The sequence below is a fragment of the Ascaphus truei genome, chromosome 8 (assembly GCF_040206685.1).
Source record: "Ascaphus truei isolate aAscTru1 chromosome 8, aAscTru1.hap1, whole genome shotgun sequence".
In the NCBI taxonomy this organism is placed as follows: Eukaryota; Metazoa; Chordata; class Amphibia; order Anura; family Ascaphidae; genus Ascaphus; species Ascaphus truei.
In genome coordinates, this window is record NC_134490.1 from 12,337,722 (window position 1) to 12,354,489 (window position 16,768).

The 16,768-nt window shown below is 40.6% G+C and overlaps 1 protein-coding gene across 2 annotated transcripts in view; it reads left to right on the forward strand.

Annotated features, from left to right (window-relative positions):
• Positions 1-16,768, forward strand: part of GRID1 (glutamate ionotropic receptor delta type subunit 1) — a 661,414-nt gene that overhangs the window by 329,238 nt on the left and 315,408 nt on the right. For both annotated transcript variants that reach the window (XM_075610565.1, XM_075610566.1), the window contains exon 4: positions 8,625-8,830. In XM_075610565.1, the coding sequence (XP_075466680.1) occupies positions 8,625-8,830 (206 nt within the window). The remainder of the gene's footprint in view (positions 1-8,624; positions 8,831-16,768) is intronic.

Here is a 16,768-nt window from a genome sequence, read left to right on the forward strand (position 1 = left end):
GTAGTTCGAGACAGTGTTTTTGTCCCCACTTTTGAAGATTGGGACAACTCTGGCAGTTTTGCAGGGATATGGCCTGCAGACATAATAGTGTTGACTATGGAAGCAATTGGTTTGGCAATGGCTGGGGCACCAATTCTTAGGATCTTAGATTGCAGTAATCAGTGAACTACATACGTGTAGATTGCAGTAAGTCAGTAAGTACATAAGCGTGTTACTGCTTGCAGCTTTTCCTTTACTTGTTGATGCCTTTTCACAATCTTTTACCATGATCACTTGCATCTGAAGCATTATAACATTCATCACAACCACCACTTTTCAAATCCATTTCCAAGTTACAGTCTCTCACACTATTATCATCATCAGAATCCTCATTCACAACAGGTGATATTTGAATACATGAACTAACATCAAGTCCATCCCCTGCTCCTCAGGGTCATCATGTCCCAGTGACTCTCTGTCTTCTTCACCTGTCTCTCTGAACAGCTCTTCAGAGTCTTGTACTATCAGTGACAGAGCTTGTTTGGCATTCATGAATGTTGTTGAATCTGACAAGGATTTTGTCCTTTTGCAGAGAACTTAGTGGCAGCAGTAACAGCAGCTTTCATTGGTGGTGCTGGCTTTTGCCTAGAACTGGCTGTTTAATTCACATTCTCAATCTGCTTCTCCACGGTCTCAATTTCAGTAATACCAATACTAGCCCTAGGCTGACTCGAACTTCACATTCCCAGTTTACATGTATTTAAAACTGGAGGTTCATTGTCTAAGTGGGGGGGGGGGGGGGATTGGGGATGGGATTCAATGTCATTGACCTCCAGCTGATTCTTGCTGTGGCTGGGGAGTGGTACCACCATCAGCACCACCGCCATCATCACCACCACCACCAACATCACCATCACCACCATAAGGTTACTTCACTAAACCAGGTTCACAAAAGTATATAGCACTCCTCAGTATACATTCAAGTGAAGAATATTGTTTATATCTTTTTATAAGCACCATCTCTGCTATCTGTTGTTTTTAGGGGATGTATTTATAATAAGGCCAGCAGATCTTGGGAATACAATGGAATATGTTCTCCCACAAACCCCAAAGCTGACAGACCACTACCAGGGTAATAGTGTTGGTTTCAGTAGTAGAGTAAGTGATAGAAATGAACCTTTGAGATTGGGCAGGTACAAAGTTAGTGGAAGATTTACTCCCAGTCTGGACACAACTCCTGGGAATTCTTCAATCTGTGTCTAGTCATACATTGCAGGGAAATATTGTGTTTGGAAATACAACCAATGCAATGTATATAAATTAAATAAATACTGTAGTGAAATAAATTAATATTACAAAGTAATTCATAATTTGCTGGCGTCAACACGACCGTATGTGTTTAAAAAGTATAACATAACAGGAAATAGGGAAATTGGGTAGCTTACATCTGATTAATTACCTGTGTACACCATCATTTGATATTGTTCACAAGCATACTGTACAAAGCAGAGCACAATATGCACCTTTTAATATCTAAATACAATAGTACTGAGTTCTTGTTTCCCTCACTATTTTTTTATACCGTGAACATGAGTATTGGGAAATTATTCTTTGTCTTTGTTTCATTTTCTGCTTCTTTGCTTTTCTATTCTTTCTAAATTATGGTTGATTGTCTGTTTTTCTTGTTCTTATTTTGCTGCCGTGATACCCACAACCTATTAAAACAGCAATGCATTCTCATTTTTCAGTTCAGTGGGTAGAACTCAGTTGACTTACAAAGTTTGTAACAAAAAGTAACTGCTATAGAGTGATTTCTTTAACCTTTTTGTTTTGGTTAAGGAACCTATAATTATACTGGGAAATTCTGAGGAACCCTCTCTAATTGCAGAGATTAGATGCATTGGAAGGCCTGGGTCCCGCTGCATCCGGCGGCGCGCCCGGCCGCGAGCGCGTCACTCACAAGACCGGAGTTTCCCCCGGAGCCAGCCCCAGTCCCTCCTTGCTGCAAGGCTCCCTGCGCACTGTGACGCGTCAGCCAGCAGGGGAAACACGAGGATCGGGATCCCAAGCGGCGACGCGTTACGTGGTGCGGCAGGGAGCCAATGAGGGGAGGAGGGGAACTGTCTGGAGCGCAGGGACTTGTTTGCGTGAATCGAAATATGCACTGTCTTCTGTGCAGCTTGGCAGCACTCCCCCCCCGCTCCCTCCCTCCCGTGCCCGTTTTGCAGGCTGTGTGTGCTGGGAAGGTCGCGGCCAGCTCCGGCTGCTGGGGGGTGGTCCCGGCTCAAAGTGAAAGCGGTCAGGCTTCAGTGCCTATTACTTTCCCCCTCCCTTCAGTGGATGGCAAGGCAGGCATCTGATGTATACAGTGGCCAACGGAGCTCCACGGAGCATACAGATCAGCTGCCTGCACGCTGAAAACCGGCTCCCTAAAGACCGCATATAGCGGTGAAGTGCCGTGCACGCGCCGCCTGAACGCAGTGTGGGCGCGCCGGCTCGTGCAGCGGGGCCTTAGCCTAAAAGGAACCCCATCCATCTCTAATACTGTAGCATGTCTGAGATCAGATACGTTGTACAGAACCAACACTCTCTAATAGTGTGTCTGAGATCAGATACGTTGTAAGGAACCCCAACTGTCTCTAATAGTGTGTTTTGAGATCAGATGAATTATAAGGAACCCCAACCGTCTCTAATAGTGTGTTTTGAGATCAGATGCATTATAAGGAACCCCAACCCTCTCTAATAGCGCTTCTGAGATCAGATGCATCGTAAATTCTTCTGTGTTTGGTACCATTTGCAATTGCAGGGAACCCTTTAGGGGCGCCTGGGGAGCCCCACTTGAAAAACACTGGTTTAACTCATACAATTTAAATATCACTGCACTGTGCTGCGTTGGATGCAGGCATCTTATCTGAAAGGCTAGTTGTTAATAAAATATTTAAAGGCACAGTGTCAGCCCTATGGTGGGACCAAAATAAACCAATAGTGCCTAAGAGGTTAAATCAGTTTGATGCCTTTTGTATATGCCTACAGTATATGTATTTTTTGTTTGCAGAAACATTAATGTGATGGGCACTAAAAGGGTTAAAAAAAACTCCAATATGCAAATATTCGTTGCCAAAAACATAAGAATGGCAGCATCTTTATCACTGAAACATTGTTTTTTTACATTAGGTCGGTAAGTTGATATAGCATTTAAATATACGTTTCTGTAATTCTCATAATGTAAAGTTTGGGATTTGAACTTTTGCTCCATATTACGGGAAAAGATTAATTACGCATCAGTTTAAAGCAACAATCCCTCCTAAATACCTTCCCTTTTTTTTACCAGCACAGTTGAACCATGGGGACGTGAGATAACTGAAGTTATTGGTATGCATTCTTTAAGAGGATTTAAAAGGCAGCCCAATGGAAGCTGCAACTGATGATGTTACAGAATTCTACTGACCTGAAATTTGTCAGCCATTTTGTTTCCCCTGGAGGGAGATTTAACACTTTGTGTGCCCTTTAGCTGTAGCTACTATGTCATAGGGTCTGGCACTCCAGGGGCCCCATGACATAGTAACTACCTCATAACCTACCTCCTGGCTTTTCTAGGAGAGATCGCGTTCTGCGGTTCTGTGGAATGGAAGGATTCACGTGACTGCTGACAGATTTCCTGGGGCCCAGGACTAGAGTTTCGACCAGAACCCCCCCCAAGTGTCAGCGGCTTTGCAAACCCCCCATTTCACACCACCTTGCAAGCCCCCTCCTCTATTCCCCCCCCCCCATTTCCCCAAGTATTTACCTCCCCCATTTCACTCTTTCCCCTCTGTCTCTAAAATCCCACCTGGCCGGGTCCAACTTCCAGAGCCAGTCGGGCCACTGGGCCCGGGACACTTGTCCCGGCTCTCCCCCCTGTCAGCTGCCCTGTTCTTTGGAGTATCTTTCATACGATCGAGTGTCTGAGGGGCTGTGCCAGTCTGGACTAAGCCTGATAAATTCACCGATCAGTACCTCATTTACCGAGGGTCCCCACAGTGGAAAATTGTGCGATTTAGCTCTGGTTCACATTTTTTTTTTAAATAAATAAAAACGGGACTTTGGGGAGATGAGTAGAGATCTCAGTTTAAATGTGCTGGCCACGCGGGCCAATAGAAAGCCGCACTGGATGATGTCACAGCTTTCTATTGGCCCGCGTGATGTGGGGCTTTTAAATGCCTCCCTTATGTTAGGCACTGGTATGGAGGTAAGTATCTCCGGAAGCAGGGGGATCCCCAGAGCTCCGAAGACCTCCTGCTTCAATCCTGTAATAATAAAGACAAAAAAGTGAAACCCGTATTACTGCTTTAAAGTTGGGTAAAGCCTGTTTCCTAGGAATTCTTAGCATGATGTTTTATTGGTAGAAATTAATTCAGTGTTTAATGAATGTTGATCGAAGAATCGATGGAATTATGAGCATGATCCAGCAATTTAATACAACACAAAGATCACATGTTTAATGATTTGAAAATGAAAATCAGAAGTTTAACTATGGTATTAGGAATGTCCCATATTGCCACAGGACGCACATAAAAAGTCATTTGTGTCACTTTTTAGCTTTTGTCAGCCCAGGGTTACTTACAGTTACTAAAACAACGCATTGCAGGTTCCTGTCTGCAAAATATTTATACACATAAAACATCTGATCCAAGTGAGGTTTAAAAAAGAAAAATGTACAGTAGCTCCGGGGACCCCCTGCTTCCGGAGATACTTACCTCCATAGAGGGTAGCGGTAACCAATCCGCTGAGCTATCTGTGGTTCACATAGTGGTGGATTTAACGCTCCCGCATCATTCGGGTCAATAGGAAGCATGTGACGTCATCCGGTGCGGCTTCCTATTGGTCCACATGACTGGGGGATTTAAACCAGCAGGATATACGTATACGACCTACGTAGGTAATTATCATGGAAAGCAGGGGGTCCTCGGAGCTGAAATGAATGGGGTTCAGCTCTGGAGACCCCCTGCTTCAATGCTATGTACAAAATAAATAAATAAAAAACATCTCTTGGATTGCTGCTGTGAAGCACAGGGGAATCACCGTACATACACTATTTACAGTAATTACATTTTAATTTGACAATAAATTGTGTTTCTACAGAAGATTAATAGAAGATTATCTATTTTTGTTTGGGGGTAATATTTGGATTAATCATCAGGCAATCAGTATTGGTAATTTCCTCCTCTTTAGGGACTGTGGAAGGTAATACTGTACTAAGTAATGTGATACTAAGTTCTCATCTATAAACTTTGTCTTTAGTACAGAATGAAAAATGATTTGAACAGCTTCCTAACTCCAAATATGTTCTCTGTTAATATAACGCTAGTCACGTACTAACTACAGGATAAAAATACAATCCCCTTAGGAGAGAAATACATAACATTATTCAGAAACACATTCAATAATGTATTTATTTTTACATTTGTATTATGGATTTAATCATTGGCAGAATATTTGCGTCCATTTTTACAGGTTCTAAAATAACTAAAAACATAAGCTACATATTTGTAATCATTTAGGATGATAATTGAATTGTAAGAATTGAGTGGGGACATTTATATCGCTTTTAGGAGATTTAATTTGTATAGTAATAAAGAAAGCATCCCATTTTCACTTGTAATGTTAATATTATAGGCCCTATACAATATAATGTGGATCTCAATTCAAATTAATCCATTGAATTTGTCAAGAGTTGGATCAAAACCTTTTCTCAAGCTCATACTTTGTGAACAAAATTGTATTAGACAGTTTGTGCAATTACTCTGAAAGAATGAACTTTTCTGAAGATCAGTGATCTCAGTCATGTACAGAATGATTTCTGCATTTTTTTTTGCCCTGGTTTATAATTATGTTTGCCTGACAACCAAAATGTAATGAGCCATTAAGGAACTACTTTTTTGTGTGATTATTGCATTAATAAAATTCATAGAACCTGTAACTATCTAGGGGCATTACTAGTATTACCGTAATCTTAAAAACTATAGAATCCTGAATGATTGCAATCACCTGCATAATGTATTTTATTATTCTCAAGGACATTCCAATCCTTCTTCTTATTCCACTGGATATTTATAGGGTAAAGAAAAAACCCTGTTAGCACATAAACCTGTAATAGATGACATTGCCAGATCCATTAAATCAAAAGTTTTTTTTTATAAACCTCCCTCCACCCCAATGAAAATTAACATACTGCAAAATATTACAGTTTATTACTCATTCATACTTTCAACACTTTAGTTTTGTCTACGTAGACTCTACGTCGTAGAGAAATGAGACCCTTTGAAGTGTCTCTGGCTACAACTGCAAAACCTCAATTCCTGCCCCAATTCCCAGTCATTTCCTCTACACATTAAAAGAGATAACTTACTGAGATGTGTGGTGGAACATTGAGGACTGGCAACACGGACAATACACATGGCAGATCTGGGCGCATGCGTACTTCCACATTATGCAGGGCTTTTATTGTACTGAAAGGGGTTTGAAAAATACAGTTACCCTCACTATCTCTGTCGTAGTGCAGATATCCGTGTAATAACAGTAACAGTTTGCACACCAGTGTTCAATTTATTTGCATGTGCCCCAAAAATGTGCTTGTTAAGTCTATGGAACAGGGTTTTGAACCTGAAAAATCTGTGTATAGTGCTGTGTTCACAATCTACTGGTTTCTAGATGGGGAATAAAGGTCATACAATGTATAAAAGTCTGAGGGTAGAAAACTCACAAACGTATTCAAATATACTGCACAAGCACTATGCCTCCTCCCTACAATATATACCTTAGCAGCTTACTGTATATATTTTAATCAATGTTAATGCGGTGAACCATGTGCTATCAGGGGTCTGATCTTCAGGTCGATTCTGTGTTTGAATGACCTCAATAGTGGGACAGCAACAGGCACTCAAGAAGTTTGAAGAGAAGGTTGCTTTATTGAATATACATATTCTTCCTACGCGTTTTGTTCTCAGTTGGGACAGAAATGCTTAAGAGGATAATGTATTTTCAATAAAGAAATATTTTTTCCAAACGTCTTGTGTGTCCACTGCTTTCCTGCCATTGAGGTCATATTTTGAGAGGCACAGCAAAAATACTGTCTATTAGCAGTCTGTTTAACAGTGTCTTAGGTCAAAATGGGCTTTAGCTGCATCTATTTTTATCCGAAGAACAATTGCAAAGCCTGTTATATCTTTTCCAGACATTTAGCAAATAGGTAAAAGAACTTAAGTCAACACAACGATCATCATTTCACCTTCAAATAATTTATAGGACAGGCAAGTCATGAAAATGTACTGATCTTACTAGATCTGCAGTCCATATTTTGACAGTCTTCCACGCAGATGTGTGCAATGTATAGGGGTTTATGTAACATACAGTAGGGTAGGGGGTGGTACATGGAATTCAGTTTCTAAAAGTGACAATGGTATTGCAAATAGTATTGTCTTACTCAGTATAAAAGCAAACCATCTGATTACAGACAATCTGAACCATTGCATATTTGTCACATAATTCGTGGAAATCTGCCTTTTATTTCTGCATAATTCTTTTGTGTCTTTATCCAGAGGGTTTCCATTGGAGGTGTTAGTGATTCTGTTGTAACTGGGTCTGTGTATGGTGGGTTGAGTCTCAGTTATTTGAGGAGCGACTAGCTCACTTCTAATACCAATCAATCTTCAATGGAGTGTCACCCTTTAAAGTCAGAATCGTTCCATTCAATGTCCTTTTAACACAAACCCCCAAAAATATGACTTGCTTAGGTAATTGCCCTATACGACTATATTTTGTCCCAAGAGGAGAAGAGTGAGAGATGTACCGTACATCTCGGCCTATATCCTGCATTAAAGCAGTCATGCGTTATCGTTTCCTACTGGTCCACATGGTGCAGAAGATTTACATGGGACCCCTAGCTTCCCACCATGTGAAAAAAATGGGGGAGGAGGGTTAAAAAACAAACCAGCAGCCCGGAGTGCTGCTTATCCCTCCGAGTGCTGGAGGGACCTCGGCTGCTCGTGATTGCCCCATCACTGATGACGGGAATAGAAGAAGATATGTTCTCCTCTTCTGAGAGTCAACACTGAGTCCCCTAAAACAAAAAACCATGACGCTTTGCGGTGGCTATGTCATGGCATACTTAAAGGGTTAAACTATAACTTTCTTAAGGTACATTGTCTACGGCAGGGTTGATAGACTTCAGTCCTCGAAGGCCACTAACAACTAAGCCACTGATTGGTCCACCTGTGCTGAAGCAGGGATATCCTTAAATCTTGACCTGTTGGTGGCCCTTGAGGACTTGAGCTGACCTGGTCTATGGTAACTGCATGAGCCGGACTCTAAAGATTACCAGGTATATGAGGGATAAAAAATAATGAGTTCATTTCATATACCAAGATGTAGAGGAGGATGGGTCTTCATAATATTGGGTCAAAAATATAGTACCAGGTTTTATTTTTCATGTTTCAACTAAAAACTATTTAGTAAGTGCTGAAAATATTACCTTACAGTTGCGATTTGTGTTCTGTGGGTAATGTCTGTGTACAGATTCTCTTAAGAAAATCAGCAAGCAAAGGAGAAAGTTGTTTAGCTCCAACACAGCTCTAAATTGACAAACATACCTATGTTTTCTGTTTTAGATATCCGTGGATTGCAGGGATTTCTGGACCAGGCTTCAAGGTTAGGGCTTGACGTGTCCTTACAAAAAGTCGACAGAAACATCAGCAGGGTTTTTGCCAGTCTTTTTACCTCCATGAAAACAGAGGAGTTAAATCGTTATCGTGATACCTTGAGGAGAGCCATCTTACTTCTGAGTCCAAGAGGGGCCCAAAATTTCATCAACGAGGTTAGTAATCTACTGTATATTCTTCTAAAACTGTCTTTTAACCCTTTAGCGAACAAAGAGTCCAGGGCTGTATTGCTTTGTTTTTCTGGCCCCTTTAGCGATGAAAGGGCACACAGTTGACTAATAATACCTAACGTTCGGCCAGCAAGAAACTGATAACCCCTATGTTAACTGCGGCAACATGCACAGTAGCTGCATGGTGGTAGAACCACTGAACCCCTCCTAGAGCAGTAGTGGAGAAATTGGTAGGTGAGGTCATGGGAATGGAACGGCTGGAGCCTTCCTCAGGCACAAGGTTAAAACATTCCACAAAATATGGGAGCCATGGATGGAAACATGGGGCAGGGGTTTATATTGAAGTGAGCCTGTAGGATCAATGGAGCCATACCATGTCCGTCAAGGTTGTATTACAAATTGTTATTGTGTTGTTTCCCTGTGAATATTGTGGAAGACACCCTTTCCCCCCTCACACCTTTTTGATGTCTGTACCAAGTTCCCAATACCCCCCAAAAACCACCCAATATAAATTATATGTGAAAAAAAATAATACCCAATTTTTTTTCAGCAATGGAAAATCGGGTGTATAATAGGTGAAATATTGTAGCGCTAAAGTGCAATTGCAATAAAACATAATTTTATTCCCACCAGAGTGACAGAAATTGAGAATTTTGGTGCAAGATGACCTCAAATGAACAAGGTCTGTCATGCTGCCAGTAACAATATCATAATGTATTTTCTATCAAAAGCTTCTGTCAGAGTTATACTACAGCTAAGCTATGGAGCAGAAAGACCAGCAACTTTATCAATGAAGAAATGTATTTATTTTCAAGGTCAAAAAACAAACAGAAAATGTAGAGTCCAACATGATAAAGCTCTAAAGGAAGTGTTAGAAAGTGTATTTCTACTGTATAGACATACAGTGTATTGCACAGAAAAAGTGGATCCCTACCCTAAAAGCTTACAAAACTATTTTTTAGCATTTCATATTAGATTAAATACCTTACACGTATATTTCACAGAGGAGATGACATGAAACCATCCTCAATGTCGGCGATTATTATAACTCATAATAATTAAAACCGCTGTTGTGTATTTAAAAAATATATATTACTTTGCAATATAATTTTTCTGAGAGCTAATGAATGAATTCACGAGTTCTGTGATCAGAATTGTATACTGCAGGGAGACCTAAGGTCATTTGTAACTCCAGACTTTCATGACTGCAGTGTTTCATTTTCTGTATTTGCAGGTGATAGCACTAGAAGAACAGTTAACATATTTTTTGTAAATCACATTTGTGATGCCAATAAACAGCAATAATGTTAACACAATGTACAATAAGCACAACTTCTACACTGACCATGGTGAATTGCTAGATGTCCCTTTTTGCTTATTGCAGCTTTGGAGTGCCTAAGAAAAGCAGAATCTATTGTCTACTTGTATATGTTGGTATGAGTTAGCCGTTTGCTAACTGTATAAAGTATAGATTCATTATTATGATGCCCTTCAGGAGACTCGCATGAGATGAAACAGCTACAGTAGTCATTTTTAACCTGTGAGGTTTTAAATGCTCTGTATACTAATTTCATCGAAGTAGGACATGTTTACATTTAATTGTATCACAACAAGCAACAACTCAACACTTTATCAGAGCCAAAATAGTTGCTGAAATGTTAATACCATTAATGGACAATTGAATATTCTGGGCGTGTTTGGTATGTTGCTCCAAAACGCTGGACACCCAAGTGTTTAAGGAGGGTATTCTGTGGTTGCTGGCCAGTTGGCAACCATAGGCTACTACAGCTGACCATTGATGTTTAATATTGTGAGCACTTACTTACCTACCCCCAGTCACCCTTTATATGTGAAGAAAGAACCCCAAACAACTATTTATCAGCTATTATGCTTTATTGGATTGAAGGCTTTATTTATCGCTTATCCTCAGTAATTTCTGAAGCACCGATATTAGACTTGTGTATTCGCTATTATTCTTTCCATCTTTACCTTACTTCACCGAGTGCAACATTGACAGTGAAAGAGTTAAACTGAGTCCTGTGAAATGGAACACTCTTCCACTGAGCTGGTTCAGCCTCGTCGCCCTTTTCCCTATGTTTACCAATTACCAGTCCACACTGTCAAAAGAGCAATTCACACAGCTATTTACTGTAATGGTTTGGGGATCAAATAATCCTAAATCTTATGCTCTTTAACTACATTTTTCACACTGAGTTGTTCTATAAATTCTTTTCATTGTTGACATAACCATTCGTTTGCAACCTGTTATGTATTTTGCTGAGTTGCACTGCACGCTTGGGTAGGCAACTATTGCTGTGTTGTATGCTAAAGTGAGAAAGTTTTTATGTATACTGTGATCCACACAATGCTGCAGTGTTTGTTATTGTGGTAACAAGTGTTTCTTGCAGCCAAGTACAGCAGAAAGTGCTCATTTGATTGATGGCATTCATAGGTCAAAAGAATAAAAAGACGTTTTCTGCAAATAACTTTTGAAAGATGGACAGGGCCATGTGGCCATTCCAGGTTAATGTAAAGGGAGGAAACTAACAGGTAAGGGGCTTGCACAAGGTGACAAAGAAATGGGGGGAGGGGGGGGCGGGCGGAAGAAGGCAGAAAAGCCCATCTGCCATACTGTATGTTTGATGCATGACTGCTTTTTGTGTGTTATATGCCTGTTATTTAGTTGTCACAGCTGGGGACAGAATGTTCTTTTTGGATTGAGCATGAATTGTGTGACATGGGATATTATAACGTGCCTGTGATTGTTGAGTTTTAAAGTAGGGATTGCCAGCTCCCCACTACTGGATGGTGGACATTAATAGTACAGTTTAGGGGGACCCTCCATGGGATATGTTCCACTGGCTGTATGGCATAGCGGTGCACTGCATATTACAACAAGCCATCTAGGTTTGACTTGTTACTGTTTGAAAACATAAGACCAGTACCTATTTGCTCCAAGTTATGTCAGAATTATATTGAGTTAATGAAGGGGGTATACAGATATATAAGGGCACCATTGTTTTTTGGAGGGGTTGGTCAAGAACATATTTAAAGAACACATTAGAAAAGCTGCCTCATGGTGCAAATGTAATTAAGTTTTAATGTGATAGCTCAATCCCAGCATCAAATAAGGTGTCAATGGATTTCAATTTTTAAGGTGCTAATGAGTTATGATACAGGTAGCTGTTTTCTTAGTGAAGGTTTAAGTGTGACAGTAAGATATTACAACTCTAATAATAAAAAGCTTTGGGATTGCTGTAATTAACAGATAGGCATCTGATTCTTTATAATATTTAAAAAGTTGCATTTTATTAACACATACATTGCAGGTGTGTAATATTCTTAGAATGGTATACACATTACTGCATAGCTTGTCTCCATCAACACAATTTAACTACCTAAATTCTTGTTTTAATCTTACACTAAACTTCGATAAGTGACTTAACGCTTGTTAGAGTGGCGGCCGCCTTTAGCCTCCTGCGATAGTTTCAGCGCGACTTTTAAAACCGCGGGCAGATGCAGTGTTTGATGCGGCATGTTCCGGCATTTAAAGCCGCGGCCGCGTGCATTGACAGTATTAGCGCTGTGCTTATTTACTTGTTTTTAACTGTTTTCAACATTACAGTCTCACAGTTATGTGAACTACAAACGAACTAATAACACTCTCTATCAGCGCTTGATCCAATTGGCTGGTGGGATGTGATATTTAACAGTAAAACAAAATGTGCAAAGTGTAACAATATGTGAAAATCAGCTGCCAAGGGGACAGCAAACAATAGACGGTTCCAAATCTAACAAAACATATACATATACAAAAAGCTATATCCCCGGCGCCAGTGAGTTAGTGTCCACAGTACCATATTCCAAAAGACAGTCCCTATAATGAAAGTAGTCCTGGCAAATGGGTGGGTTAACTGATGGAGTTCCGAATGACTTGGGTGGTCTTCAGAATGTGATCCAGGTGGTCTCTGTAATAATACAACGACAAAGACACACCAATTGCGCAGTATAACAACAACAACAAACCTAACTAAAATGGGAAAAACCCAAACTTACAAGATGAAATCTTTCTTGTTCAAGGGAGAGAATCTGTGATGCGCCGCGTGTTCACCTCGATATCCATGAACCCCACGTGGTTGAACGGGGTGATTTCCCTGGTGCTTGATGGCGCCCTCACAGATCCAGCATAAGCCGCCGCAGCAAGCGTGCAGGGAAATGAAACACAGCCTAGTGTAATACGTACTTACACTTTATTATATTAAAAACAAAGACACTACCAACACTTACAATTATATTGGTGCAAATCGTTGCCAAAGGATGCCGTCCGCAACCTGCTTCCAACCCGGCTAAGCACGAGCCCCACACAGTCACACACGACTCGTCGATTGATGATGTCAGCAGCGCGGGTCACTCTCGAGCGCCGGATGGGATCAGCAGTAGAGAGGCACACACGTGGAATACTAAGCTCCTCCTCCCTTCGCGTTTCGTGACGTTATGTCACTTCCTCAGGGGTTGTAGCAGCTTAGTAAATGAACTATTTAAATACAGTGTCTAATTTATAGACCCGCCTACAAATGGGCGTACGTATTATAATTGATGGATCACTAAGGACACAAGTCAAGCTAACAGTGTGACCTGAAAGGTGCTGGGGTTAAGTGTTCCTTAACAGACATACCTATTACTAAAAAGCTGTTTAAAAACAATGTTAATAAACTATAAAAAGATAAAAAAAGATAATGTGGTAGTATTTAACCCATTATAAAGCATAATAAATGATAAATGTTGGAAAATAGTCATCCAAAATTCTTAAGGATCTTTCAAAAAAGCTGCCAAATCGAAGTCTATATTAAGGCCAAGGGAAGACAGAGTTTTAAGGACATATATCCAATAGCTTTCTCGCTTGGATATAGTGCCTAATCTGTCTCCCCCACGCCAATTGGACTTCGAATTATTAATGCCCATGTAGGTTAGGCCCTCAGGGTTCTGATTGTGTTTTAATCTAAAATGATTAGAGACACTATGGGTCTCAAGACCCCTCTTGATGTTATATATATGCTCAGCAAACGCCGTTTAAGGGGTCTCCCTGTGCGGACAACATACTGTAACCCACATGGGCATTGTAATAGATACACGCAGAAATCGGTCTTACAATTAATAAAGGTCTCTATATCATAACTGATTCCAGTGACGTTGGATTTAAAACATTTACTTTTCACGCTATGTTTGCACCCAACACACTTTGAACAAACATAGTACCCCTGTAGGCCATTAAGCCAGGTGACATGATGATCTCTAAGATTATCAAGAGGGCAACTAGGGGACAGCCAAGATTTTAAATTTTTAGCCCGTTTATACACTATTTTGGGTTGGTCTGGGAGATAGTTCTTAAGAACTGGATCCCTTTGAAGGATACCCCAATGCTTTTTAAAAACCTGGGATATAACGGGAGCCAAACCACTATACTGGGTGATAAACATAGGGAATTGGTCACGGTCTTGGGGTTTAGATCTCAATGAATCTTTACATACAAGCGTTCTCCTATCTATTTTGTCTACCTCAGAGATAGCAAAATCTATGTCTCGCTTCTTGTAGTCTCGCTCCAAGAATCGGCCCCTAAGGTCATTGACCTGTTGCTTATATACCTTATCATCGGAGCAATTCCGCTTTAATCTTAGGGCTTGGCCCTTAGGGATATTCAGTAGCCATTAGGGTGGTGGTGGCTAGACGCCAATTGATATGTATTGGCGTCTACTTCCTTATAATAGGTTTTAGTCTGAATTGTATTTTTGTCAATATAGAGGAAAAGGTCAAGGAAGTTAATATTGGTTTTATCATGACTAAAGGTGAACCTCAAATTCAATTCTTTATTATTAAGATATTCCTTAAAAAATTCAAGTTCCTCAGATGACCCCTTCCAGACACACAGCACGTCATCGATGTATCTTTTCCACAGCACCAGGTTTGCACCAAATGGGTTGGAGGTCCATATTATATCCTCCTCCCATATGGACATAAACAAATTCGCATAACTTGGTGCAAACCTGGTGCCCATGCGGTGCCGCATGTCTGGAGGTAAAAGTCACGATCATGGCAGAAATAGTTATGGGTCAAGATGAATCTAATTCCATCTAGAATGAACACTCATAGTTTCTCATCGACAGTGATATCGCTTTCCAGAACCCTCTTGATGGCATTGAGTCCCATCTCGTGGTCTATCACTGTATAAAGTGATATCACGTCACACGTAACCCAACAACATTCATCGGTCCACACTAGTTCTTGTAGTGTGGTTAATACGTGTGACGTGTCTCTTAAATATGAAGGGATTTGTATGACATATCTCTGGAGGAGAAAATCTAGAAATTGGGAAAGATTCGAGGTGAGGGAATGGATTCCAGAAATTATGGGTCTCCCGGGTGGTCTGGTGAGGCTTTTATGGATTTTCGGGATGAAATAGAAAACTGGAATGGGTTGTTCTATAATCAGGAATTCCAGTTCTCGTTTGGTATTAATCTCATCCCGAAATCCCTGGTCCAAATGAACCACCAATTCCTCTTTAAAGAGATCTGTTGGATTACTCTCTAATTTCTGATATGTGGTACTATCATTTAGAATTCTTAGTGACTCCTCCCTATAATAAGAGGAGTTCATCACAACCATCCCTCTCCCTTTGTCCACCGCTTTTATGACAATATCTTTGTTACACTCAAGGGACTTAACTGCTTCTTTCTCTTCCCTGCTCAAATTCTGCCCAGGACATTTGAAATCCAAGCTTGCCTTTTCTAGATCAGAAATCACCATCTCTGCAAACGTATCGATATAGTTTCCCTTAATTGCTTTTGGATAAAATGTTGAAGGTTTTTTGAAGGGTGTGAGTGGTGGATTTGTCGCCAAGTTGTTAAGACCTGGCGAAATCACCGATCGGCTCACAGCATCCTTCATAAAATACTTTTTTAAGGTTATTTTCCATAAGGATAAACTAGAAAAAGATATACCCTATAACTCAGCGCAAAAAAAAAAAAAAAATATATAAAAAGTGTAAATACAGTATGTGAATAATAAGCTTATTGCTAAGTGAAAGCTGCCACAGGGTCTCTGCCAAACAAATTCCTCACAAACTCATTACAAACAATTATACAAAAAATGCAATGACTTCACTGATGAAGTGACCACATTGCGTCACGAAACGCGTATGGAGAGGGAGGAGCTAGAACTGACACGGTCTTCAGAAGCAGGAGCATAGAGATCAGGAGAGACGCCAGAGTGTGACATCACGAGGTTTAGCGCGGGCTGACGGCAGTTACCCAGAGAGGTGAGCAGAGCACATTCTGCAGTGCTGGCCACCTCAAGCTGAGATAGAGGAAGCTATAGCAAATAGAGGGGGCGAATCTCGCAGAGTAACTACTGAGAGTTAGACGCCACTTCAGGGTTTGCAAACAACAATAGCGCCATCCTCCCAGAAGCCTGCCTACCTGATTGTATCAAGCTGCGGACGGCACGTTGTCAGCTGTTTTTATACAGCCTGGTTTATGTGAGTAAGCCCTTGGCTGTTTTTTATTTTTATTGTAATAAATTTTTATCAATCTGCACCATCATCTTTCATGTTATTTCCTTTTTGGGAACACATGGGAACTATGACCAAGTGGTAATGCTGTGAACAGACAGAAAACCTGGAGGATAGACATACAACACGTGGGATTCGTGATATCTGGAAGAGAAGAGGTTAAAAGCACAGATTGTCTCAAAGGAACAACAACACAGCAAGTCTGTAAGTTCATTACTTTAATCTGTTGTGGAGTTATTCATGGATTCTAGTGGCTGCGCAATGGTCTTTTCCTTTTTGTCCATTACATACTAGGAGGAGTTCGGAACCAGCAGCCAGCAATTGGATCACCATCGCTCCATCAGCTGGAATATTGAAAA